This window comes from Aspergillus niger (assembly GCF_000002855.4).
Source record: "Aspergillus niger supercontig An03".
In the NCBI taxonomy this organism is placed as follows: domain Eukaryota; kingdom Fungi; phylum Ascomycota; class Eurotiomycetes; order Eurotiales; family Aspergillaceae; genus Aspergillus; species Aspergillus niger.
The window spans coordinates 46160-71928 of NT_166520.1; the positions used below are offsets into that span (position 1 = coordinate 46160).

The 25769-nt window shown below is 51.4% G+C and overlaps 12 protein-coding genes across 12 annotated transcripts; 6 read left to right on the plus strand and 6 right to left on the minus strand.

The window, feature by feature from the left end:
• Positions 1 to 15: 15 nt before the first annotated feature.
• Positions 16 to 405, minus strand: An03g00220 (hypothetical protein; the record flags this gene model as incomplete). Its single annotated transcript, XM_059746844.1, has 2 exons — positions 16 to 126; positions 202 to 405. 2 exons carry the CDS (start codon positions 403 to 405, stop codon positions 16 to 18), a joined length of 315 nt encoding a protein of 104 aa, XP_059600156.1.
• A 699-nt stretch (positions 406 to 1104) lies between these two features.
• On the plus strand, positions 1105 to 3078 carry An03g00230 (uncharacterized protein; the record flags this gene model as incomplete). The annotated part of the gene is made up of 7 exons (XM_001389893.3): positions 1105 to 1239; positions 1294 to 1364; positions 1421 to 1534; positions 1641 to 2104; positions 2171 to 2194; positions 2254 to 2579; positions 2644 to 3078. 7 exons carry the CDS (start codon positions 1105 to 1107, stop codon positions 3076 to 3078), a joined length of 1569 nt encoding a protein of 522 aa, XP_001389930.1.
• A 267-nt stretch (positions 3079 to 3345) lies between these two features.
• An03g00240 (uncharacterized protein) lies at positions 3346 to 5374 on the minus strand (the record flags this gene model as incomplete). The annotated part of the gene is made up of 5 exons (XM_001389894.3): positions 3346 to 3942; positions 4003 to 4983; positions 5038 to 5116; positions 5183 to 5241; positions 5306 to 5374. The coding sequence occupies 5 exons, from the start codon at positions 5372 to 5374 to the stop codon at positions 3346 to 3348; spliced, it is 1785 nt and encodes a 594-aa protein (XP_001389931.1).
• Positions 5375 to 6268: 894 nt separating this feature from the next.
• On the minus strand, positions 6269 to 7029 carry An03g00250 (uncharacterized protein; the record flags this gene model as incomplete). Its single annotated transcript, XM_001389895.1, has 2 exons — positions 6269 to 6666; positions 6741 to 7029. 2 exons carry the CDS (start codon positions 7027 to 7029, stop codon positions 6269 to 6271), a joined length of 687 nt encoding a protein of 228 aa, XP_001389932.1.
• Positions 7030 to 8188: 1159 nt separating this feature from the next.
• On the plus strand, positions 8189 to 9404 carry An03g00260 (uncharacterized protein; the record flags this gene model as incomplete). Its single annotated transcript, XM_059746845.1, has 3 exons — positions 8189 to 8471; positions 8522 to 8932; positions 9001 to 9404. The coding sequence occupies 3 exons, from the start codon at positions 8189 to 8191 to the stop codon at positions 9402 to 9404; spliced, it is 1098 nt and encodes a 365-aa protein (XP_059600157.1).
• Positions 9405 to 11130: 1726 nt separating this feature from the next.
• Positions 11131 to 12425, minus strand: An03g00270 (hypothetical protein; the record flags this gene model as incomplete). Its single annotated transcript, XM_059746846.1, has 5 exons — positions 11131 to 11210; positions 11367 to 11383; positions 11415 to 11429; positions 11800 to 12001; positions 12224 to 12425. The coding sequence occupies 5 exons, from the start codon at positions 12423 to 12425 to the stop codon at positions 11131 to 11133; spliced, it is 516 nt and encodes a 171-aa protein (XP_059600158.1).
• Positions 12426 to 12555: 130 nt separating this feature from the next.
• An03g00280 (uncharacterized protein) lies at positions 12556 to 13935 on the minus strand (the record flags this gene model as incomplete). Its single annotated transcript, XM_001389898.3, has 5 exons — positions 12556 to 12816; positions 12870 to 13146; positions 13205 to 13470; positions 13527 to 13689; positions 13751 to 13935. The coding sequence occupies 5 exons, from the start codon at positions 13933 to 13935 to the stop codon at positions 12556 to 12558; spliced, it is 1152 nt and encodes a 383-aa protein (XP_001389935.1).
• Positions 13936 to 15516: 1581 nt separating this feature from the next.
• On the plus strand, positions 15517 to 17012 carry An03g00290 (uncharacterized protein; the record flags this gene model as incomplete). The annotated part of the gene is made up of 6 exons (XM_059746847.1): positions 15517 to 15723; positions 15784 to 16009; positions 16074 to 16220; positions 16292 to 16409; positions 16460 to 16528; positions 16679 to 17012. The coding sequence occupies 6 exons, from the start codon at positions 15517 to 15519 to the stop codon at positions 17010 to 17012; spliced, it is 1101 nt and encodes a 366-aa protein (XP_059600159.1).
• A 489-nt stretch (positions 17013 to 17501) lies between these two features.
• Positions 17502 to 18773, plus strand: An03g00300 (uncharacterized protein; the record flags this gene model as incomplete). Its single annotated transcript, XM_059746848.1, has 1 exon — positions 17502 to 18773. The coding sequence occupies one exon, from the start codon at positions 17502 to 17504 to the stop codon at positions 18771 to 18773; it is 1272 nt and encodes a 423-aa protein (XP_059600160.1).
• A 1385-nt stretch (positions 18774 to 20158) lies between these two features.
• An03g00310 (uncharacterized protein) lies at positions 20159 to 21535 on the plus strand (the record flags this gene model as incomplete). Its single annotated transcript, XM_001389901.1, has 1 exon — positions 20159 to 21535. One exon carries the CDS (start codon positions 20159 to 20161, stop codon positions 21533 to 21535), a length of 1377 nt encoding a protein of 458 aa, XP_001389938.1.
• A 905-nt stretch (positions 21536 to 22440) lies between these two features.
• Positions 22441 to 24025, plus strand: An03g00320 (uncharacterized protein; the record flags this gene model as incomplete). The annotated part of the gene is made up of 3 exons (XM_059746849.1): positions 22441 to 22607; positions 22669 to 23070; positions 23131 to 24025. The coding sequence occupies 3 exons, from the start codon at positions 22441 to 22443 to the stop codon at positions 24023 to 24025; spliced, it is 1464 nt and encodes a 487-aa protein (XP_059600161.1).
• Positions 24026 to 24706: 681 nt separating this feature from the next.
• On the minus strand, positions 24707 to 25665 carry An03g00330 (hypothetical protein; the record flags this gene model as incomplete). The annotated part of the gene is made up of 3 exons (XM_059746850.1): positions 24707 to 25072; positions 25181 to 25328; positions 25607 to 25665. The coding sequence occupies 3 exons, from the start codon at positions 25663 to 25665 to the stop codon at positions 24707 to 24709; spliced, it is 573 nt and encodes a 190-aa protein (XP_059600162.1).
• Positions 25666 to 25769: the final 104 nt, after the last annotated feature.

A 25769-nucleotide genomic window follows, 5' to 3' on the forward strand; every position in this document is an offset into this window, starting at 1 on the left:
TGTATACAAAGCCTGTCACGACATCCCTGGATCAGTAACTAAGACAAATGAGGAATCATGGCGGGAAGATAGAGAACTTGCCTTCATGGCACCCTCTTCGTCGGTCGGATTGATTCGTCCCAGACCCTGTGATACACTTTTCATAATGGCGCCCACATTGCCAATGCCTATTGCCTGTCTCGGCGAGAAGGATCAATTCACACATTCCGAACGGTAATGAGCCTCATGAGCACTTACTCCTCCGATCCAGACTACGACATCATCCCATCCCGCCGGTCCGTTCATGGCAACCCGCATATAGACCCGGAACAAAGACACCAGCACCATCCAGGACATGAACAGCGTTGCGGCGATGACGATCACCCCGCTTCGGTCCGTCGGGCTGATCCCGTAAGGGGCTGCCATGTGTCGAAGGGATGAGGCTTAAGGGGATTCGGGACGATGGACAGAGGCATTGTTAAGGCTCTCACCCTGCCGGGACATCCTTATAATAGATTTTCACTCACCCCAGGCGGCCAGAGGACAGGGGAGTGGTTCCTAGGATCAACAGGTACCCTGGTTGGAAAGACGACTAGGGGAGGACAAGAGGGTGAAACAAGCCCAGAAGCGACCACACCAGAATTTTCCGTCTGGCCGTCGGTCGGAAATAAAAACCAGACGATAATTTTCTATCCGATCCCGGTCCATAGTGTTACGACCACTGTATAATAGGCCTGACGTGGCCAGGGTCTAGAGAAGGATGGCTACGGTGCTGACTGGCGGTGGCCAGGCCTCCTTTGGTAAGGCTGGGAGTTAAAGCACGGCCGACAGACAGGGATCATATTCCATCTTCTGCGAGGAGAATAACCTGTCAATCGGACGATGTAACGGCGGGCTGCAGTCTAACCGGGGTCCCTGGCAAGTGCTTCGGCGGTGCCATCTCTAGCCTGGGGACTAATGCTGCTAATTGCTGTTAGTCCTGCGAGCCACGGCAGAGAGCACCATGACGCTGCGTCTGTCCCACGTATTGATTAACCCTCCGATCCCCCCTTCATCTTTTGTAGCAGCCCAGGTTTTTGTTCAAGCTTATCGAGCAGTACATGTCAGGCAGAGCCAAATTCCAGCATGTGGCCTGAGAAAGGGAGCAAGTCGGTCGCCTACACCACTGCACCGGAGGAGGGCTCTATGCCCTCCACCAAGGGCGGAACCACTCAAGATGGCCGTGATATGTGGCGTGTGGGACGCGATCAGGAGTTGAATGTGAGTCCCTCTTAGGAGGTGGCTGCAATCCGGCTTCCTAGCTAATTAGCACAGCGAAATTTTCGATTCCTCTCGGTCCTGGGTTTCAGCGCTGTGCTGATGTGCACCTGGGAGGCAGTGTTGTTGTAAGTTAATGCAATACGAACAAGACACCGCGATAGAGGTACTGATAACTGAACAGCGGTGCCTCATATGGTCTGACCGATGGAGGGAAAGGTGGGATGATCTACACCTACCTCGGTGTCCTCTGCGGATTCAGTTTCGTAATTCTCTCCATGGCGGAGATGGCATCCATGTGTGATACCCTCAAACACCAAGCTTTGCTTTTTCTCTCTTCATGCTATGTGCTTTGATAATTGTAGCTGCTTCTAGGGAATTGGCTGTTAACAATTGGCATATAGGGCCCCAACCTCCGGTGGCCAATACCACTGGGTGTCCGAATTCGCCCCGCCCAGTTGCCAGTGCCTGTTGAGTTATATTACAGGCTGGGTATGTGTGCTTGGATGGCATACAGGCATTGCTGGCTGCAGCTACACCGTAGCAAACATGCTAGTCGGTCTCTTGGCAATCAACTACCCAGATTCCTATGAATATAAGCCGTGGCACGTCACGTTGTTAGTCATTGCAGTGGCGTTGGCTGCATTGCTCTTCAACACGTTGCTGGCACAAAAGCTGCCGCTGATTGAGGGAATAATCCTGATCGTCCACTGCTTTGGTTTCTTTGGCATTCTGATTCCGCTGTGGGTGCTGTCTCCATCCGTGCCACCATCAGACGTCTTTGGCTCTATTGTCGACCGTGGCGGATGGGGCAGCAACGGACTATCCTGCTTGGTTGGGGTGGTTGGGCCAATCTATGCTTTGATCGGTACGTCGCATTGACCAAGAGAAGCGAAGTATATCGCGCCTTGAAGCGATACTGACTGATGCTCAGGCCCTGACTCGGCCGTGCACATGTGTATGTCTCTTCTTGCTGCGACGAGGCTTCTTGCATGACCAACTAACCCAGTAACAAAGCCGAGGAGATTCGTGATGCATCACGTGTGCTTCCCCTAGGCATGGTTTGGACGCTTATATTGAATGGTGCCACCGGGTTCGTCATGATTGTTACTTTCGCCTTTTGCGTGGGAGACATCGACGAGGTCATGGCCTCGACCACCGGTTTTGCCTTTATCCAGGTGTTCCTGAATTCGACGGGCTCGGTGCCCGCAGCAACGGGAATGACGGTGGTAATCATGATAATGCAGTTCTGTGCCACGATCAGCAATGTGGCCACCACTTCCCGACAGATCTACTCATTCGCTCGTGACCAAGGCGTCCCATTCTCTAGGTTCTTCTCTCAGGTGGCGTTCCCTTTGGTGATTCACCACTTCTGGCGATTGATATCAAACTGACCCCATAGATCAGGTCAACAAGACATTTACAGTACCACTGAACGCCCTCTGCGTCAGCTTGGTGATAGTCTCCCTTCTATCCTTGATCAACATTGGATCCTCCATCGCCTTCAATGCCATCATGTCGCTAGGGACGGCTGCCCTGCTGTCATCATACCTGATCTCCATAAGTTGCGTGCGGCTGCGACGATGGCGCAAACAGCCTCTCCCACCGGCGCGCTGGAGCATGGGTCGGTTCACTCCATTCGTTGATACGGTGTCTCTGCTGGTGCTGATGGTCGTCTTCGTCTTTACCTTCTTTCCCCTAACAAACGATACTGCACCGTCAGAATTTAACTGGGCGATTGTCATTTTTGGTGCCGTCGTGGTGTTTGCCTTGGTATATTATGCTCTCTATGCCCGGAAGGTATACAAGGGGCCGGTGACGCGGGTGCGGGTGGCACAATAATGGGTATAAAGACAGGAGCGGATGGACGATTGAGAGACAACAGGGGATGTAAATAACAACAACCAAAATCAAAATTAGATAACTCTGTGCAAATGGCCGTCACAACCAAGGTGAAGAGCCTGACAACTTAGACACTTCGATGCCGGTATTAGATACGCCAATCTACAGCGCGGAAACTACCCCGCTAGAAATTTGAGGTAGAAAAGACCGCAGTTTAATTAGTGGCTATTATCAATTGGGATGTCCTGCCTTGACCTAACAGAGCTCTCAATGCTCACAAAGTGAGAAATCGCCTGTTTCAAACCCGTCATTTTGCGGACCTTGTTTGGCTCGTCTCTCGTCCATCAGTGCCACCCGGTATTCCCGGGCTTCCTCCAGGGTCATGGCAGCTGCAGGGATGTTATCAGCCACCATCTGCTGTAGTTCTGCCGGTAACTTTGGCGCAAGCACCTGCTGGATCGCATCCTGTCTCTCGCGGGCCCAGGTCTCTTGCTGCGGTGGTACATTCGCGGTGGAGATGATGCGCCGATGCGGGTCCACCAGGAACAGCGCCAGGATCTTGCGATGGCCTGGCCGCGAGCGATCTGCCAGGCCAAACGGTGACACACGATGCTGCACTATATTGGGAAACGTAAGTAGTCGCCCTTCGCGACACACTACACTGCCCAGGTGCTGGGTGATTTGGGATTCCCCATTTCCGCTCACGTCGGGACCAAAGCCATAGACTGCGTGAATGAATTCATGTCGATCTTGCTCATAACCAACATCGTACAGAGACCCAGCCCGTTGACGGAAGGACAGCGTGCTTTCGGTGATGTTCTGGCTATCGTAGTAGTATATGGCGGTCGCGCAGATGCGTTCATTCTAAGCCGAATGTATGTCAGTGGATTTGCAACCTGGACTTCTGGAAGTTATCCTGCTTACCAGCTGTCCTTCAAGATGCCATGAGCCCCCATCGTATTCTGGTCGCTCCGGAGTGAGTTCAATGGTGGCCAGTTTCACAATGACCTGCAGCCCCGTCTCATGGAAAGACTCTCGCAAGTTCACCCAGCCTCTCCAGGAGGGCTCGGGGGCTCTGAAGGGGCCTGGCTCCGGAAGAGCAATGGGACGAGCTTTTTCCCACGCATAATAGCGATCTGAAAACTCCTCGCTATCCGAGTCCTCTCCTTCCTGGGGCTTCGGTTCCGGGTCAGGGTGTGGCAAATACGAGACTCCACTGTAGGGAATGCGCTCGTTTCCTTCCTCCCGAACCTGCGTCAGGCTGCGTTCCCAGAGCGGAATGGCTGCATCGATGATCTGCTCCACGACGCGGTAGAGCGGCTGATGCTCTGTCGGGTGCAGGTTGTTGATATACGAGACGATCCGACAGCCACTTTCTGCGCCCAACTCCACATCGCAGGGCAGCCATTGGAACTGTCGGCTGAACGAGCGCATTTGCTCCACCCTCCATCTCCTGGACGGAGTAAATGAGTCAAGGGTTAGCCCGGCCTCTTCCTCCGACGGAACGGGCACGACCACCCCTTGACCAATACAGCCCAGACAGCTGTCCGACGTGATCAAACGATCGGGTAGGATGCGCGTGCACCCGTAAACCAAAGGGAAGAGCGAAGGATGAACGAGGTCGACAACCTTCCGGTCTGAGCCTGGGTGGTAGTCCTTTTGATGGGTCGGGATGTTCTCGAGGGGAGCGACGGCTTGCTGCAAGGCCTTCTGAAGCTCTTCTGAAACCGCCGTGTCGGAGCGGACGACCCCGACGTCAAATATCGGAAGCAGTCCTTCTTTCTGAAGATTTTGTGCTTTCCATTGGAGTTCCTTGACGATGTAGTCCATCATTCTGGGAGTCACATCTTGACCGGATGCCAGCACCTCCGTCTGCCATCGTGACGTGATGCCTTCATCGAACACCTTTCCTGCATCAGTCGAATGGCAAGACTCAATAGATCGTTTAGGTAGTCATACCTTGCGATACCACTCGGGCTTCTCTGTGATTGTATTCATAACCCGCATCATGGTTATTTCACGCTGAGTGCTAAGATGACTGCCGAGTACACTGTTAAATTCGCCCATTTTGCTGGCTGATACGTAGCAATTCGGTGAGCCTTACCCAACGTAGCCATCACTGATATCTTTATAATCTAATGCGTTGGGAAAAAGTTCCGTGTCCTATGACGAACGAAGTGTTATGTTCTGTCCCGGGCACCACGTGGCGGGGATGGCAGGGATTTACCTCGGGCTGCCAGTTCAAGGGAAGGTTAAATCCCGGCAGTTTGATGGGTGAGCTAGGCTTAGAACCCATATTGGCCCTGTATGTTGTTTGCTTGATGTCTGACGAAGTGAGAGAGCGATACATATTGTATTATATAGAGTGAGTCACCAATTAGAAGGTCTAACTAGGCAGCCGTCCCGTTAGGCAGACCTCGGCGACTAAGGCAACCAACTCACTAGTGAGTAGTAGGTTGTTGCCTGTGCGCTATAGACAAGAGGTGGTGGCGTCAAGGTCTTTTGTGACTTGCCGTCCCACTCTATGCGAGAACAGCGCCGGGACTACATCAATGATCTATCCTGAGTCGGAACAGTCCATTATTACATTATATCAATTGTGCCCGGCTATCGTGGGATGAGTCATGTGAAGACTATGAGGAAATGCGGGAGATGGGCTGCGACTTCCGACGGAGCCTTCAGCCAGCCAAGCCAGGTGTAACCTGCAGGAACCGAGGGAATAATCGCTATTTTGAGGGGGATTTCATGATAGCAAGATGTACCCTATTCTCGCATTGTGGAAGCGATGCGACCGCGGGACTTGATGATTCTCTCCGTTGCCGTGGCCAAGGACCCAGGGCTGCACCGATATGGATGGGGATATCCTGGCTTTGCGCCGAGTGTCGGCCGGCCAATGGTCAATTCAGCTCTTTGTAAATGCCTGAAAGAGGCCGGCAATATGTTGCCATTGTGGTCAAACTCCTACAGAAATTGGGCCCTCTAGTCCGTCTCTGGCGCAACATGCGAGAATCTGCCTCATGGACAGCAATAACGTTCTCGTCATACAGGAGTAGCTACCGCTGCCAAATGAGCCACTCGCGAAGGATTATATCAGAGACAGAAAGAATGGTGTTGCCCAGTTCTGTTGCTTTGACAGGTGGGTATACAGTATTGGGCGACCGCAACTACGTGATGCAGGTCTGGAAGCAATTTAGAAAAACAGGAACCGGAATCGCCGGCTGGCCCCCGACGTGGCTGTGGTTGGAGACGCCGTCGCAACGGAGACACTGGACGATTCCTTGCTCGCGACAGTGGCAGATGGGGAGCTGGTGCCTGTTACCGCGGAGTCCGATGTCACCGTGATAACTGCAGAAGACGTAGGATAGATGGTGATGCTGGATGCCGTCGTAGTTTCCGGTCCGCCCCCTGGGCCCTGGCCTGGACCATCATCTGGGCCATTCCCAGGACCACTGCCTGGACCATCACCTGGACCATCTCCCGAGTTATCGCCCGAAGGGCTGTCCCCATTCCCGTCATCCGAGCTGTCGCCGTCGTCATCATCGCCCCCGATATAGGTCTTGTGAACCGACCAGAAGCCATCGCCTCCACCTATATGCGCCCCAAGCTTTGCGTTAACGAGATGAGGTATCTTAAAGTAATGTGTGTGGGATGGCGAAACTTACAAAAATCCGACGGGAATCCGGGGCAGGGGACGTCGCATTCTGACTTAGAGACCAGGTTTGCGCTGGGGGGCAGCGAAGAGCCGCAGTAGCAGTCCATGCTATTTGACGTAGCAGCATAGCTTGCTCCATTACGGCCGCAAATGCTTGAGCATAATCCAGTGGACTGGAATTGACTAGAGCCCTTGTTTACCAAGCTGCCGGAAGACGAGTAGCAGCCCACAAATTCGGAAGCCAGAGCTTGCGCGGTAAGAGACAGCGCCAGAACGGCGGAGAAACCGGTAACCTTCATGGTTGGCAGCATAAAGAATGACACGTTGGCAATCCCCAGTAGCTAAGGAGCGGATGTCAAGTCTGCAAGCAGAGAAGGAACGAAAACGAGAGAAACGGCGGATGAGAAGGGAGAATGGCAAGTTGCGACAGCCAAGTGTTTTAAGGGACCCATGAACGGCAGACCCTGAAATAGACCCTGCGATCCTGGCCATCCTGTGGGTGAATTTCTGGCTAGCAAGCATCCTGGGAAACACACTAACAGCACTAGCTCTGAAACCCAGCGTATCAACGGCCTGCCCTGATCGGGAAAGACCCACGAGCCTCGGAGAAGTCTGCTCGAAGTTGGGTCGGAGAGCCCGAGTCGAGTTTGGCGGGGGGGGGGGCAAAAATTCGGCCAGGTGGGAATGATTGCTTATCAGTTCACAAGTTGTTCACCCTTGTAGGCAGTCTCACGCGAGGCTTCAGTGTTGTTATCACGAATTTCCAGCTTACCCTCTTTGAGTTCATCCGAACCATGGGCTAGTCCCACCGACCAGCCGGCGTCCCGCCGGCCGGGCAGCATGAGAGACTTAATGCGATCTGAACACAGGAAAGAAACGAAGAGAAAGGGTGAAAGCAGTAGTGGATGCTATTTGGTCAGCTCTGAAGACATTAATTAAGCTGCTAGACTTTTTTATTATCAACCGTCCGCTCTATCAGACGGCTGGCTTCCGGTCATCTACCAACGCGTTGGCCCATTCACCCTGCGTGGTCGGGGAATTCGGATAGCGAAATAATCTATGCTTTCCATGTTTTCTCTTATGGCCCGGGAAATAGACCCAATATCAGTCTCCCAGGCTAGAGTAAAGTCCCCCATCTTATTCAGCGATACTCGTCGGGACACCCATCACAGGCCCGACGGTTTCACCTTGGCATACCAACCCTGGGGTGTACGAACACATGTTAAAGCTACGTACTTATTATACTACCGGCTTGAACACAGCTCCGTATTTCCCATGTGGCAAGCGACGGAACCCATGTCCGCGGGACGATTCCGGTATGCAGTGCCATTGATGTCATGACCCACATCACTGCAAGTATTTTGTATAAATATACCATCACTGCATCTGATCAGAAAGGAGAAGTCCAAGTGAGCTTTTTACATCCGACCCGCTTGCCAGAGCATAGTAAAGTCCGAAATGGAACAGCCTCCTTCTCCCTCAGCAGGATGGCACTTCCCAGGATGGGACTCCTCAGGATCCTCGGGACGTTCGTATTGGTCCGAATACGAAGCGTTCGCTGATAAATACGAGAGAGATGCTTTTTGTTATATCTGCAGCAGCCAGTTTAACGGCACGCCAATGGACTTCCGCAGAGCCATTACTGTTAAATCCGGGCAAGATACACTAATCTATTCCGCCCACAGAATCGAGGAGATATACGCGTTATCATTTGCCGGCTGGCGCACCCTTTTTCGGATAGGTAACTTGCATTAGGACGATGAACTTCACATGTATGCTAAACATTTCCAGTCATGTATAACCCGGAAGTGCAAGCGTACCAGCTCTCTGGTGTGGCTCGAAGGCCCTTCCAAAAACGTTGGTGGCATGAAGATCCTGAGGATGAGAGACCCAGATTTGTTGCGCCACGGGACCAGAATGAAGCGGTCCTGGAAACTCGGCAGGCCGAACAACTACATCCTGACCGTCTGGTGGCGCCGAAGTTGGTTATGATTGGTGATGACATGGAGAAGCAGACCACCTTAGCCGGATACCTCGTACATTCATTGTGCTGGCGCGAATTCCTCCGACTAAACAATCGGTCGAACTCGGAAGGGGATCTCTCTCTTGTCTCTCAAGCATTGCGGCAACGCTGTTTGCGCCGGAGACTCTATGTCCAATATTGGTTCTACGTCCCAATCAGAGAACTGGTTCAACTCGAAGGTCATCTGCGCATGTCACGCATGCTATTAAGTGATTGTCGCATACTGACATCTATGTTCTGAGTGCAGACCCCATTGCTACGGCTTCTATCCGCCAAATGGTAAAAGAGTGTAGGTCCAGAGCTTCCCGCGGTGTATACATGCATGTGGGCTCTCGCGCAGTCGATTCACGAATTACCTGGCTTCCTCAAGAACTGCAACGCATGATTATAGACCGGCTGGATTATAATGATATCAGACAAATGTTGCGTGCTCTGAAGTGGATAATGGATCCCAGCTACTGGAAGCGACGGCTGGATGTGCACTTCTTCAGTGAGATTCAGTTTCTCAGGGAAGATAAGGGACTGGATTGGCAATGGCTGTGCCTAAAGGTTGAAGCTCTTAAAGACACTAAGGTAGGGAAGAAGCGCACGAGGTTTTTCGACCTGTTAATGCAGGTGGGAGATCGCTACGGGATAAAAGGGAGAATATAGGCCGGCAAAGCGTCATAATTTTACAGAATGTAACCTCGCGCATGCGACCGATGAGCATTATTATTAGGCACCAGCCTGGTGCGAATCCGGATTTCAAAGCTTTGACACTGCTTGCGATATCTGGGGATGTTGATATTCTGGGCAAATGATTAGACATAAAAGAAGCCGTTGGCCCTTTCCAAACAACAAACACTCTTTATAAGCTATCCACCATCGTGACTCGGACTATACACGCAACTTGACCATAATTGCTGGGAGGAGGGGAGGGGCGTGGTACATATCTACCACGCTGTTGTCAAGAATTCTAATTACCTCGAACATTTAGAATTTCGTGCAGAGTAAAATGAAGTACACTATTTTGCAAAGTGTCATAACTACTCTTACTCTTTCTTCGTTCAGACGCTCGAATCAAAAAATACTAAACTTATATTGCATTGTTCCCCATGCGTCTGATCACCCGGCTTCATTTAGAAACAAAACGAACATTGCAGCGACTGACTCAGCCATTGTCATCAATAGTCAACTAACTAGTTGTTAACTACCCAACTAGTAACCACTTTGTACTGAACAGTCGTGCTGGTAAAGACCAGAACTAGTACGGCCTGGTGACCTGGCGACCTAGCGACATATACAGCCACTCAGGCGGTCTTATCTTTCTTGTAACCCACATATTCCTCGACACGTGGTCCTCTGAACGCGCCTTGCTGCAGCCTGGCATCTATGCCTAAGCACCGACGAATGACCTCTAAGTCTGACGCAGCTAGTGCCAAAATATGGTACTGTTATGCGATGCAGTTTAGTGTGAGATTAGCCGGCCCCGCAACTTTCAAAGATTGGAATCTATAAGGCAGTACCCCGCTCTCCCCACTGGGATATCCGATTATCATCTTTCAGTCAAAAACGCAGTATAAGGCCCACCAAGCCCCATCAACATAACCCCGTTAAAAAATATCACAATGGTATGTCTCTCTAAATAGCACCAAGAGTTCTCGTTTCGAACTATTAGGATTCTAGCCCCAAATTTTTTCTTCTGGATCATGCCATATCCATGACAGAATGCGGTTGAGAAAGCCACACTTGCAAGATACACTCCCAATCCAGCTATGTGTTCTATGCAATCGCTCTTTTTGCGCCGCCCACAAGGGAAAAGAGGATAACGTCTGTGAGATCAATCATGAGACATACTATCGAAACCACCCAGCCACCCGGGAGTACTTGTATCGCACTTATGAAGATTGGAAGAAAGACAACGAAAACATGATTATGGATGATATGTGGCAGTAAACTGTGCTGGGTCTCATGTGGAAGATACATTGTTCCGAGCCTGTCCAGAAGAAGGGTTAAGTCCATTTTGGCATTATTGTTTAAAGAGGGATTCCTGCAGATGGAGTCAGAGCGCTGTTCCTGAACTCAACGATGTTTTTTCAGTAAACGAAAGAAAGGCATAAACACCATCACATACTTGTCTGTTATCTCCCCATACCATGACAGTGGACAAGTAGGATACACCTGGCTACAAAAATAGCGCAAATCAATACCTGAATCATATGCTTTTTTTTATTAACTTAATGATTCCCGAGTTGATTGGATCTTACAACTACAGTGTCCTTTCACATGGGCACTTCGTTCCAAAGCCTCCAAATTCTCTCGGAAATTGGAGCGGTTTATGTACTCGGGAAACAGAGCAGTAATTTTATCTCTACACACTGGCGTTTATCTACCCCCATTACGTAGAGACACGGTGGAAGTAATAGACTCTGGTCATTAAGCCAGCCGCAGATGTCCATGTCTTTATATTTATCTGCGCTGTAGTTAAATCAAGTCCTTAAGCGCTAATGCATCAATTATACAACTGTTTGCGTTAAAATGTCAACTAATGTATCCAGTCAAGTGGCTGGTCCGTAAAAGTGCATCCTGAGCATTGGCCTTCTGGCAGAATCGAGATCCTCCATTGGATCATACTCCCTTTTGCAGATGTGCTATGCCAAATTTTACTATAGCCTCACCTACACTTTACCGGTCCAGCTAGTGGTATTTCAGTCATATTTCGAACAGCAGGTATATAGTCTGGAATGAGACCATACGTTTGCAACGTCTCCCTTGTTTTTCTCTATCCATCAAGGTGGCTCTCTAACTGCAGATTCAAGACGGACTTGTGGCATAAGGCTTGTTCAATTGTTTGGATTTTGATCGACGCGATCCAGGTAGTCATTGCAAACTACAAAAGCCAACTCATCAAACGCGGCTCAACATTCCGGGGAGCCACAAGTCCATTGACATTGAGCCTTAACCCAAAGCTGTGCGAGACTTTGCTTCAGCGCTCATGTAGGCAACCCATTGAGTATCGTCGTAGAGTAGAATGTCACTGTCCCCTCTCCCCTCACTCCGATCATACCTGCCATCCACAACCCAAATTTCCTGTCGAGCTTGAACCCAACGCTCTCCTATAGCATGCAGCGGGAACCGTCGAAGCCAATGAAAGCTACAGTCTTTCGGGCTTAATTCACCTTTTTGAACGCCAATTATATGACAAGTGACCCTCACTTCCTCTATTGAAGAACCGGGAATTTGGACATTGAAGGCAGCTTCGTGTTTACCTGGGAGCTTCGAGTATCCAGCTGCTCACGTTCCCTACATACAAAGTGACGCGTTGAGGTTCGGATATCCTGACACCCTCCGCCATCAGTTTTAGTTTTCCATCAAGGATGGTACTTCGTCGCCAGGCATTTCCGCTACGAGGATGGCAGCTGTGAGCAATGGACGTGCCGCCCACGAGGACTTGGAAAGCATCATCCTGTGCACCGACTGTGGGTCCGTACCAACCCCCAGCCCTTGCGAGGCCAAGATCGACTCCACAGCTGCTGCAAGTATTTTCTCGCCTCTGACTTCCAGTTCTTGCCGCAATCCTCTCCGCACCGGCATCAGCTGCCCAACTCCATTCCCTGAGAATAGGGCCTCCGCAACAAAACCACCGTCAGAGGGCTCCGGATCTTGGCAATGGGAACGCTTCTCGCTTACCATCTCGCTGGATTGGACGGACTTCTTCGGCATGGCATGGTTTTATTATCGTGGAAGAACAGCTCAGTTTGCTCGGAATCGATACACAGTATTACAATATCATTTAATTCCCTTTGGGGTATTCTAAACTAGTTTACTCATAAATATAGCACAGAGGAGTGCCAGCCGTGGTGTCCAGCACGTCATAAATCTCCCGCGAGACTGTCAGATTACCCATGTAGAGCAAGTCATGAATGGTAGTGTTGGGCGATGCAATCAGACCATCAATGAAGTCTGGTCCCTTGACGACGTAGGTCCGGTTAGCAGGGTTCAGGTTCTGCCAGATCCAGAAGACGCGGTCAATCATAGCGTGGTGGACATAGAATGCCGGATCACCGGGGGAAGTGTACAGATCCTGCAGAGCTGAGTTAGTTTTCTCCCATCGCAAAAGAACAATATGCAACTTACACCACCCGGGTCACCACCAATGGTGAAGTGGCCGGCCGTGTGAACGCCCAGGAAACCTTCCTCGAAGAACCCTTGCATGGTCCACTCGAAGCAGGAGATGTTGTCGCACTTCTCAATCAGGCTCATGACATCGCTAGACTTGGTCCAGCCCAGAGCGGTCCAAGGGGAGATGTCACGGCGCAGACAACGGGGGTTGTAATCCAAGCCACTGCCATTTTGGGCTACGAGGCCAGGGATCTGCAGGGTAGGATCAACCGGTCCCAGGTTGACGGTCATGCTGATTATCGGCGCGTCAGTGTCCGATCTGAAAGTGAGCAAACGGGGAGGAAACGTACTTGGCGAAGGGGCCGTTGCGGACACAACCTCCACCGACACCCGGTGGGATGATGGTATAGTCAGTCGCAGGGGTGCCATTGTGGGGAACGAAGTCGCCATTACCAGACATGCTGTACTCGGTGCCGTCAAATACGGGCGAGTTGATGGGGTTGGCAGCGTACTTGTTCCATGCCCAGTATGGCTGATATCCATCGTAGCCACACTCTGTACGCAGAGCATTCTCATAGGCCCAGGTGAAGTAGCGGTGCCAGGTGAGGAAGTTCCCCTAGCCAGTAAGATTAGCAGGGTTTCAATTGGTCTTGTTTTCCAGTCACTACATACTGTGCCATGAATATACAGCGTCTGGTTGATGTGAACCGCCACAAAGTCATCAAAACGGTTCCGGGCACCAGGAGCCCAGTTCGGGTCAGACCTGGGGGGCTTGGACATCAAGCAAAGAACAGCATCTGTGTACTTCTTGCGGTCCTCCGGCGCGAGGGAGCCCCTGTATGAGACGTATTGTCAGCTTCGAAGCCTGGGGGATAGTCAATACCAATTGAATTTACCATTCTTTGCGAACAGCCGCATTGTTGATGTTGCAGCTGGAGTTGGAAGAGCCCTCAGTCGCCAGATAAGCGCGCTTGGTGGCCAAGGCCTTGCTAGCCAGCACATCGACAGGATCTTGAGTAGCTGCCGACACAGGAGTGACAGTCAGAGCTGCAATAGCAGCAGATAGAATAGAGAGACGCATCCTGCTTGTCGGTGCAACTCGCTGGACCAGAGGAGGACTTGGTGTCAAGCTGGAGTCGTTCAAGAGGGAACCCCGGTCCGCCAGGACCTCTATATACTGCTTTGCTCCCCACCACGTGCAATGCTGCAGGCCAATTCAACGGCTATCGGCCCATTTTGGCGAGGTGCCATTTCGGAAGCCGGAAGCCTAGCCCTCAGACGATTGAGACAATAAGATTGCACACAGTAGGCGCGGTCTAGTCCATGGCTGGCAGTGTTTTCCCCTAAGGCGTGGTGGAGAAGGGTGAACGGTAGTGCAGTCTTGTAAGATGTCCATTGGGCCGTTGAAAGACGGGTTAATATCATAAGTACGCTAGCAATTGGAGCAACTGGACTGCTGGCAGGTGTTGACAGTCTAGAATGATGCTAACGGTGCTAATCCGCTTTGTGGCGGACCGGCGCGTCTCCAAGCGAGGCCAAGTGGGGACTAACGCCAGGGTTGGATGATCCACGACTGACAGGCTCAAAGGATAATGTTTGGTTTCGTGGGGTGCATCAAATCGTCGCAGCCATATGTGCTACTTGAAATATTGTGCGCTGTAGTGCGGTGAATAGATAATGAAGCCATAATCTTCGCATGACAAGGATCCACCACCATCCAACGCGTGCCAACAGAAAAGCCTGCCACGCGAGCAGGAATAACTTCAGATGTGGATACATCGTCTGAAACTGGCTTTACTGCCAAGACACTCCGTCGGAATCGGGGCAGCCGCCGGAAGAGGTCCGCGGTGCACTAGAGAACCGGTCGTGTAGTGGTCACTGGAGATTTAATATCGAGATGCTGCGTGAGAATCTCCACCGTCAAATATAGCCTCACTGGGTGGAGCTCGCCAATCTCCGACCCTCCGAACTGCCTCCGATTTCCCGCTGGGTTGCGTCCCTTGCGAAAGTTCATTCTCTGGTCTGTGAGTCGGCTCCTCCCCCAGAGTGATCGTCGCGATCAGCTCCCTACCAGCGTCTTCCACATGGGAATCCAATGATAGGCAGCGTGACCTTCCTTGGCAGATCAGTGGTTCAAGAGAAGTGTTTCTCGCATCACTGCAATTCTGTAGACTTCGAAGTGAATAAATATCCTGATTGTGCTACTGTGCCGTGTGCAGATTCCCGGAGATTATCGCTTACTCCGTCAGCACCCAAACCCTCTCCGATGACACTAAATCCCGCGACACCCCTGCTAGTCGCCTAGAGATTCCGTAGTGTGGTTCCATTCTGACTTATAAAACTTGACGTTTAGTCCAATTAATCTATTACCTTCCGCCCGAAACTCGGCGCTGATACGACTGGTGGGATGTCGTCCTCTTCATCCGGAATGCTAGGGGTATCCATTTGTAATAGACTCCCAGGAACCGAAGCATCCTTCAAGACCCCGGGCGCTATCTCTGCAGGTGCCAAGGCGGCCTTTGGGGGCTTCCACAGTCTTGTGCAGTGATGAAGGATCGGTTGAAAGTAGAAAAGGGCGCTGCAAGGCATCCCCGACACGGGGACATGGATGCGTCGAGCTTCTGTCCGTCCTCCGTGACAGGGCCAGCAGTTCGCGGCCAGCATGACTCCCCTTCCCGGCAGAGCCGGTGATCCACGGCAATTACTTTGGCTTCGTGATGAGTCGGGTGGCTCGAATGCCCCTGGAATTCTCGCGGCAGTTGGTACATTAACCGGGCTGTCAACATTGGTACTGTGGCTCCGATGCTATGTGCGAGGATATCTTCTTCGACGATTCAACGCAGAAGAATACATCATTACCGGAGCGTGGGTAAGTCATTTGTTCTATTTCATCGCTCATGGGAGTGCTTCCTAATTGCAGGTAAAATAGCTGTGTGCCGTTGGTGTCCTAGTCTGTTTTGTGCTGGAAGCTCAACATGGTGTGGGTCGCTTTAGCAAAGACATCACCGATGAAGATGAGCAAGTCTTGTCTAAGCTGGTTTACTATCACTCACTCATTGTCATGATCGGACTAAGTCTTGTGAAAATTTCCTTGGCTGTATTCTTGCGACGTTTCTCGTCAAGTCTCCTAAGCAAGGCGCTAGTTGGATCGATCAGTGGGTGCACCTAAATCAACGCGCAAGCCTTTGTTCTGTATGACAGATATCTCATAGACAGCAGTTTTTCTGGTGGCATTTACCATCGCCTGTGGTCTTACGCTCATTCTGCAATGCATTCCCGTAGCAGCAGCGTGGGATACAAGCTTGCGACCTCATGCCCGCTGTTTCGACAGCGATACATATACAGCTATCGGCCTTTGGAATAGCAGTAAGTTTGACATGACGTTTCCATATATTTCATACCACTTCTCTAATCCCACCATTCCATCACTTGATTAGTTACCAACCTGGTCACCGATGTCATCTTTGCAACTTTGCCAATTCCCCTTTTCATTGGGATTCAGGTCAACTGGCGAACCAAGTTCTCACTAATAGGAGTGTTGAGTCTGGGATATCTGTCAGTCAGCTCTCCAGTTCTTCCGATCATGGTTACTGATCGTCGACTAGGGCCTGCGTCGCTGGAATTGTCAAGATTGTTGCACAGGTCAACGTACTAAAAGAACAAAACATGTATCGGTAAGGATATGTGCTACACTACCCGACAAAGAGTGCGATTTTTTGAAGCTAACCATCGAAGACACGACACTTTCATGATTTGGAATTGGTGGGTACCCCTGAAGCCCAGAATCTGAAGAGAAGAAAAACTGACTCCCTTGCCATCTCCAGTGCCGAGCTAAATGTCGCTATACTCGCTGCTTGCCTCCCTAGTCTCAAGCCTCTACTAAAATCGGTCCTCGATGGGACCCGCAGCCTGACCACGGGGCGCCGCAATGCCTCTGCCTACCGCTACGACACCCAGGGATATTATGTCCAGCGCAGCACCGACATTGCCATGAAGTCAATGCCCCGAGTACCACCTACTGTCTACGATGTCACAGCTGCGGGAAGTTCCGACGGCGAATCCGGGAATTGGAGAGAAAGTGATGAGCAGAGGCTGCATCGGACTGAGACCGGCATAATGAAAACGACGGAAGTGGTGATTCAGACACATGGAGAATGATCGCCCAAAGTAGTCTTGGATTCATCGATTTGTCCTTGCTCTCCTTAATTCATTCATCTATTTTCTATGTCGAGAGAACCCAATTTTATTGTGCCTGCCATGTAGTACCGTGACATCTCAAAAACTATGATATATCTATTATTCAGACTGCACTAAGATGTCGCATATTGTCTCTCCATTCATCCTTCCCTATCCTAATTTATTATTAGCTTTTATTGACAGAATCGGTATTATGTCTCAACTAAAATCCAAAGGGATGGGGTAGCATCCGAATACAGCTAGCATAGGGCCCTGCCCCGCTCCTCCAGCAAACATCATTGGATCCGGACATTGAGATGAAAAGTGTGAACCAAAACAGTCAAATGCAAGGAAAAGGGGCTTCCAGGCGGTGATAAAGCAGATAGATGCCACTTCAGGTCGTTAGACACAAACATAACTACTATATGCGATTGGCCATCCTTAATTTTGCTTTTGTTTCTCGTGGCAGTCATGGAGGCCCTAGACCGCATCCCATACGAGCTTCTATCCATTATCAATGCATATGCAGCAGATTGGGTTAGCCTTGAAAGCCTCTTGCAAGATTCGCCACGAGTGGGCGAGATTTTTTCAAGCGACGCGAACACCAAGGCAGACTATGAAGCCGTACACCTGGTAGAATCAATCCTACAGGAGAATCCTGTTATGCGCCATGAGTTACACTGCCATTTCCGTATGGCTCTAAAACTGCGCCAGCCTTCCCTGAAATCTTCGAGCCTCACCGACTTCATCTCTCAAGACCATTCTTCGTCCCTGATGACATCTACTTCTTCGATATGTCCAGGAAAGTTAGAAGAGATGGTGAGTGTCGCGGCCAATATCCAGCGATTGGCGTGCGCCTGTTTAACTACCCTCTTGGGTCGTGTTCGAAAGGTCCAGCCCCGGTGCTGGAAGAGACGTGCCAGTGACGGGACCGAGCCATATCAGCCGCGCGAGGCTGGCTCTCCGACATGGATCGAAGAATATCGGGTCTATCGCGCGCTATGGAACCTACAGCTATATGCCGACCTGTCAACTGCCGGAAAAAGGCTGGGCTGGCTTCACGATGACCTTGAAAATTGGTGGTTCGGGCACATGCGATGGGATGAAGTGCCGGTTATGGTTGGGGAAGAAGTCCGTACCGTATCAGAATGCTTGGAAACTCTGTGTGAAGGCGACCCCGTTCTTCGTACTACGAAGGCACAGGTGACCAAGTTGTATAGTGAGAGACACTTATTCGACATACAACTCATTTCCCAACTGCCAAACGCATCTCAACTGTGCCGCGGGTTTGAAGTATGGGCCCCTCCACTTCTGCCTGAAATCCCCGTTACCGATGACGGTTACCCTCTGGATCCTTGGGGGTGGGGGCTTCGTTCGTTGAGATTTAATCGTATGGCCGCTTTTTTCCGAGTCTGTCAGCTCCGGACGACCACCCATCCCGCTATGCATCAAGTTTGTCAAATTCAGGATGCTGGCCCGTGGAGAGGCCTTGGTATGCCAATCTGGGACCTCTGGCGTTGTTATTGCTTGGGGCTACATTCAGCTAGGCATAATATCCCCCGCCGTTATTCTGGGCCTCTGAGAGCCCCTGATGGATCCGTAGTCCCGGAAGGTTGTTCTCCCCCTACCCGGGGGTTCGAAGAGGATTATCGATATTCTGTCTTTATGCACGCGCGGACACAGATGCAGGAAGATGAATTCAAGGAGATGCAATTGGAGATACAGAATTGTATTATAAAATGAAAATCTATATATCACTCTACTGCATTTATTCCGAAGGTCTATGCGTGTATGTAATCCTTATGTTGGTCAGCACGCTGCCTATTTCCTTCTGGTCAATAGCAGAGCACCTATAGAGCCACGCGATACATGGCTCACCACACATGGTTTGACAGAGTTAGGATGTAGCTGAATTGACGATGTCGTTAAGGGTGGCCCATGATGATTCCTGTTACTTGGCCTGGGCGGCATAACTGTGTCGGCTCTTAGAATTTCAATTACATGATTACTGGGATTCAACGGCCCTCGGACAATTACTGGTCATTGTAATCAATATACAGCTGTAGGGATACGCAGAAGACACTCGCCCGCATGGGCTCTTGTAACCTCACCGACGTATAGATACTTCGGACTCAGGGTCGGAGCAGTTGCGTTTCTTCGTTCCAAAAAACCTTTCCTTCTCCGAGCATGATTACTAGACCGAGGTGGTAATAGACTACTAGTATTGGGACATTCCGTGATCAACTGCCAGGGGCCGCCCAGTAGCCCAAGCCTTGCAGATGTCCATGACTGGGCCCGATTACTGACAAAGCACAAGATTACGACTTTGTTTTCACTCAGAGCAAAGTGCCATCGTCAAGCCTATTAGATGGTTTGCACGCATCGGACGCACCTGAGCGAGCCGGCCACACACGCATCCGATAACTGTCATTCATTCCAACATTCAGCCGGCAACGTGTACCACTATATTAGACTAGACACGGTTAAGTATGTGGAGATAAACATGACACTGGCATTTCTTACATTCAGGCACCCAAGCAAGAGTACAAACTCTATGACGGACACTTATATCAGTCTTCTTAGTCGATTGGATCCCCCTTCTGCTTTGATGCCATGCTCATGCATAGTAATATATGCAGCACACTCAGGCCAATTGTAAATCTCCCTTCTTGTCTTGGCAGAGGATGGATTGCGTATACCGCCAGAGGTCGGATTGACAACCTTATTCGGCTCCACAAGATACTCCCGATCGACAATAACAAGAACAGTAGAGAGGACAAGTCGTCTATCCACGTGAAAATTCCATGGTACTCTATGTTGCTGTGGTCACCCCGGCCAAAGTATTGGAGACGATCCGATACATCAGTTGTCCCCCACTGAGTCCTCATCGCTAGGGTTGTGAAAGTTGCAATTCCCGCGGAGGACTAAACTATCACAATGTCATGAACGGCTCCACTCTTCCTGAGAAACTAGCAATGATGGTGACGTGGGCGACAGCTTCACGGACACCCCAGTTTCGACGGCGAGTTAGATAAATAGGTCTGTGGGTACACTGGCTGTACCTTGAAGCGCAGCTCCAGTTGAGTCATTTGTGATCGTCTTGTCGTTTCCTCCCAGTTACCTACATGATGGCACCTATTCAACTTCTGTTGGCATGTCTGCCGCTGGCTCTGGCCACCATCACCGTTTTAGATCCGAGCGACTACGCTGATCTGGCTGCAGACGCCACCGACAATACCTTGGAAGCCGACTATACTACGGACAACGGCGGGCCACAGTACCTTCTTTACAACATCACAGGCCCCTACTACTATAGCGACGAGGACGGCGAAATCGACCACCAAACCCTGACGGTGGATGCAAACGATACCAGCGTCCTTGTTGTGACGGAAGGATCGGCAGTCAATGTGTCGTATACCGATGTCGTTAAGAAAGGCTATTCAACCTGGCTGAACCAGGCCAGTTTCTTTGGGGTCAATGCGGCCATCAATGTAGCCAACGCCTCGACGGCCTACATTGACCACAGCAACGTCACCGTTCACAATGGTGCCGCCAACATCTATGCCTATGGGACCGGGACCACCGTGTACGTGAGCAACACCGACCTGTACAGTTCTGGTCCGGTATCCCACGGTCTGTATGCAGCCGGCAACGGGACCATCTATGCCTCCAATCTGCGACATTATTCAGGCGGGGAACGCTCATCCTCCTTCTCGGGTGACAGCCCCGGGGGATACATCTATGTCACTGATGCCATCGCTCACACAGCCGGGGTTGGCAGCGCCATCTTCTACACTCTTGGTGACAGCTACGGCAAAGATGTTGTCGGCAAGTCCGAGAATGGACCTAGCCTGTTCTCTGACGGAGCGCAAAGCTCTGTCTTCGAAAGCGTCGATTTCACTGCCGGACTTCTGGCAGGGACGGTCATGTTCTCGTCCTCTACGCGCAGCAGCGGGGCATCCCTGTCATTCTCGAACTCTCGACTCACCACACTGGGGGATGACATGGCAGCGCTCTGGTTTGGGAATCTGATTGCATCAGCCACGCTGCATGCGACCGAGCTGAATACCACGTCGGGTATTCTCGTGATTGCCAACGCCTCCCAGGTCACTCAATCCTTCGATCATTTCGTCGGCTGGGAAGAGAATTCGAGCATCCAGCCTGCGCAAGCTACAGTGACGGTCACTGAATCCACACTGAGCGGCGACATCGTGGCCTACAACGGCAGCTCCATCTCGTGGAGTCTGGCTGAATACTCGAGCTGGACGGGAACGGCCTCCACCGGCCGAGGGACTGCATACCTGGCAGTAGCACTCGACAAGACGTCCACCTGGACGCTGACGCAGAACGTCTACCTTCAGAACTTCACCAACGCCGATACCACCAACAGCAACATTGCGAGTCAGGGATACAGTATCTACTACAATGCATCCTCCTCCGCGAATGCGTGGATCAAGTCCGCAAACACAACCCTCCCTGGTGGTGGAAGTCTGCAATCGTATTAGGAAGATTACCGGGTCCCAACAGATGCTTGTTGTGCATGTGAGGAGGCACGGCAGGTCACATTTTGTGATTACAAGGTGTGACAGCTCTCACAATTAGTGGAACATGGAGCTAGTGGCAATAGTCATACCTCAATCAAGGATGTCGTTTCCGTTATCCAATGAAGTCCAGTAAGACTCTTAGAATGTGGAGTGGCGTCTGTAGATGGCTGTTACAGGGCTGGGCGGAAGTTGACCCTTAGTTTCAGGGGTAGCCCTACTGTACCTTGTGATATGTTCCGAACTACACAACCTGTTTCATCGGAAGCTGTAGCTGTAAAACGTCCAAACAAGCCGCGGATTGGGCTAGATTGCAGTGGCGTTGGCTTCCCGACTCCCAGCCGTGTCAATAGACTTCACGTGCAAGCAGCCACGAAACTGTATTACGCAAGCTCCGCGAATAGATAAATTCTGTCTTCCTTGACCATTATTACATTGTTGCTGTCGTGGGCAGCCGATCCCAGACAAGGCGCTCTCCAGGTGCGTGAGAACCAGAGGCCGAGGGAGGATCGACACCGTGTTTTGAGGGCCACTCCTGCTGCAGTTTGAATAGCTATCAAGGTGACAAGTAGGTGCCGGTTTGCCCTCCTCCTTTTCAATGCGGACAGAACGAGGGGGTCGACATTGCAGGCCGAAGTCAACTGGCCACACCCGAGATCTCCCCCACAACCCTATTCTTCTTACCCCGGATTTCGACTCCACATCCCTTGCCAGTCCACGTCGATCCTTTGGTCTCTGCTGTCTGCACGAGCCACGAGCCAAGAGAGGGGCCAACCCGTAGCTTATAAAGAGCTTGGCCAGAAAGATCTCCCCAGGATCCCCACCGACTGCATTACTCACCCGACTGTCGCAGGAAACTGAATCACATCATGGCGGCCAGAGACCCTAAATCCTCGGTTGGGACGGTGCAAAAGATCGCGGACGAGGATAACCACCCTCATCGTTCGCTGGGCCATGTTCGCCTGCGCCATCATGAAACCAACGAGGTTATTTTGGTCCCTACTCCGTCGGACGACCCGAACGATCCACTGCGATGGTATGTACAATGCTCGTCCCAAGCGCCTTTGTAGATGCTCATCGATGACACCTTCCGCTAGGTCTACTTCGTACAAGATATACATTGCGGTTCTTGTCTCTCTAGCCATGGTGATGTGCAACTTCATGTCCGCCGGTCCGACCGTCGCCATGGTGGACGTCGCGGCAGACTTCAACTCGAGTGTGTCTCGCGCAGCCTACTTTTTCAACAACAGTGCACTACTCCAAGGAGTCTCCAACTTAATTTGGGTTCCGCTCCTGAACAAGTACGGTCGGCGGCCCATCTACATATCAGCATACCTGCTCTACTTCTTCATGATCCTGGGCGCCGGGTTAGCCAAGACATATGCCGGTGAGCTGACCACGCGCACCATCCTGGGTGTGGGCGCAGGGGCAGGAGAGTGTTTGGCTCCAGTCACAATTGCCGATGTCTTCTATCTCCACCAGCGCGGCTATGGCATGGCGTAAGTGAACGATGATGATTGACGTGCAAGCTGCTGAACTGATTGTCTTCCATCCACTAGAATATACAACTCCGCCTTGAGCGCGGGTGTCTCCTTTGGCATCATCATCTCTGGCCTGGTGACGATCAACCACTCCTGGCGGGTTATCTACTGGGTCGGTTGTGCGCTTGTCGGCGCTCTGTGGATTGTGGTCGTCTTCTTCTTCCCTGAGACTGCATTTCGTCGAACGGACAATGTCGATGACCTTTACAACACGCAGAAGCATGCCGAGCATGTCGAGTCCCGGGGCGAAGAGACACTCTCCCGCAAACAGAGCTACCTGCAGAGTCTGCGCTTTTGGTCCGGCCAGACATATACAGATGAGTCCCTGTGGCGGATGTTCATCCGACCCTTTGGCCTCATCCTGCTGCCTCCGATCTTCTGGGCGACGATCGTCATGTCCGTGACGATTGGCTTTCTCGTGGCGGTCACTTCGAACTTCGCCACCGCTTTTAGCGAAACGTATGGGTTTGCTGCCTGGCAGAGCGGGTTATGCTTCATTGCCGGCATGCTGGGCTGTTTCTTCGGCACCTTCGCCGGAGGGCCCTTCTCCGACTGGGTGGCCGACTATCTCACCAAGCGCAATGGCGGTATTCGAGAGCCGGAAATGCGTCTGCCCGCCATCATTCCGAGTGTCATTGCTGCGCCACTGGCGCTGCTGCTGTATGGCTTTGGCATCGATCGTGCCTGGCACTGGATTGTGCCGACCATTGGCCTTGGGCTATGTAGGTTGTGCCCAACCGAGATCATGACAATACACATTGCTAACGCATCTTTGCAGTGTCCTTTGCCATCAGTCAGGGAACGAATGTCTCCTTCGTGTATTGTGTCGACGCCTACCGACCGGTGGCTGGAGAAGTCGCCGTTACTCAGCTTGCCTTTAAATGTAGGACCCATCTTTCTTGTTACGCTATAAAAGTAACAGTATCACTGACAGCTCAATAAGCCTGCTTCGGATTCCTGCTATCCTTCTATACCAACCCGTGGATCGCCGAATCCGGCTACGCGGCCGCCTTTGGCGCCATGGCGGGCATCTCGGGGGGTTGCCTGCTCTTCTTCATTCCGCTGTATTTATGGGGGAGACATGTTCGACTGGCATCGATGAAGTGGCCCTTCGTTCAGTTTGTCTTCTGGAAGGATGATCGGGAGGTGGGAGAATAGTCCGTTAGCTGAGGTCGCGTCGATGAATGTTGGTGTCTATCACCAAGTAGCCTTCCTTTGCTCTCATTCGATTATAGTGAAGTAGTTGTAGCGCATCCATTCATACGTTTCATCAACCACTCTGTCCAACCCAATAGTTTTGCCGCGTTTTACCCCATACGCCGCCACTGCCCTGATCCAGAGGGTGTTTGGAGGGACGGTATATGTAGTCCTTTTCAGTGACCAGAAGATTCATTTCTACGTTACAGCGCAACATATCCTTATGGAGAACATTTCAGGTCATGCCAATGACTAGGCATGCCTCTGCCGGGAATCTGCGTAACAGCCATTCAAGCTCCAGCTATCCTGACGCTCCTACGCACAAGCCCTCCACCAGGCCCACCCCCCAAATCCCAAGCATGTAATCCAGTGTCCAAAAGCCTTCATCTTGAGTGTCTCACCCCCATTCGCCCAGACAACAAACCCATCCGCAAGTCCAACCAGCGCACAGACGGCAGCGAAGATAGTGACAGCGGTTTCCTGACCGTAGTACTGCAAAGCAAGCAGCGTCAGACCATAGCTTGTCTCGCGGATACCCTTGATGTACATGAGGGGAGAAACCGCGCCGGGGGGAGGAGTGCGTTTGTTGCCATGGGTGGACGCGGAGGAAGCAGCGGACTCGAAGGGTAAGCCAAAACGTGGATACTCGGGGCCGGGACGAGCCAGCGCATGGCAGCCCAGGGCGAGGGTGAGGGTGCCCAAGACGTAGGCCGGGACAGGACTGAAAGTGGCCATTTTGATGGTGTATGTAATGTATCAGAGCCTAAGATGCTTGCTCATCAAGCGGGTCAGTCCGATTCCACTGCGGAGAGATTTGGCAGATGGGAAGAAAGGAATGGAATGTTGCGGCTTGAGAGACACCGTGACCCACCTCGCGCCGGGAAGGAGTGTTAATCTCCGTGGCAGGGAACAATGGCACCCGCGGGACAATACCTCTGTACTCTGTAGGCACAACACTCCAGGTGTGAACTGCAAGGGTTGATACACAGAACAGCTGACGGTCGATGGTAAATGCTTCTCTTCAGGAGGAGAGGGAAAGAGGAAACCTCGTCCACCTTCCAGCTCGTCAGATTTGAACTGACAGGACTACTAGACTCGACAGGGACAAACAAAGCAGCTGACAACGCCAGTCCCGGTCGGGGTTAGTGCTGATGCCCGGCCCGTTTTGCTATCTGTGATTGGCTGGAATGGAAGCGCGTCTTCCCCTCTGCGCTGGCCTCAGGGCATTCTTAAACAAATCACGTGAAATATCACGTGGGAAGCTATGGAAGGGGCCTCATAATCAGCATCATCTCACCTGCAGATACAATCTATGTCGCGCTTGACAAGAGCAAAAAAATAGCTCCTAGTGAACATGTAAAGCTGTTGCAAACATCAGTAATAACTAGCAATACGACTCGAAAGGGTCATGAAGCGGAATATTAACTAGCCGATGTAGTAGTACATGATGAACTTATGAA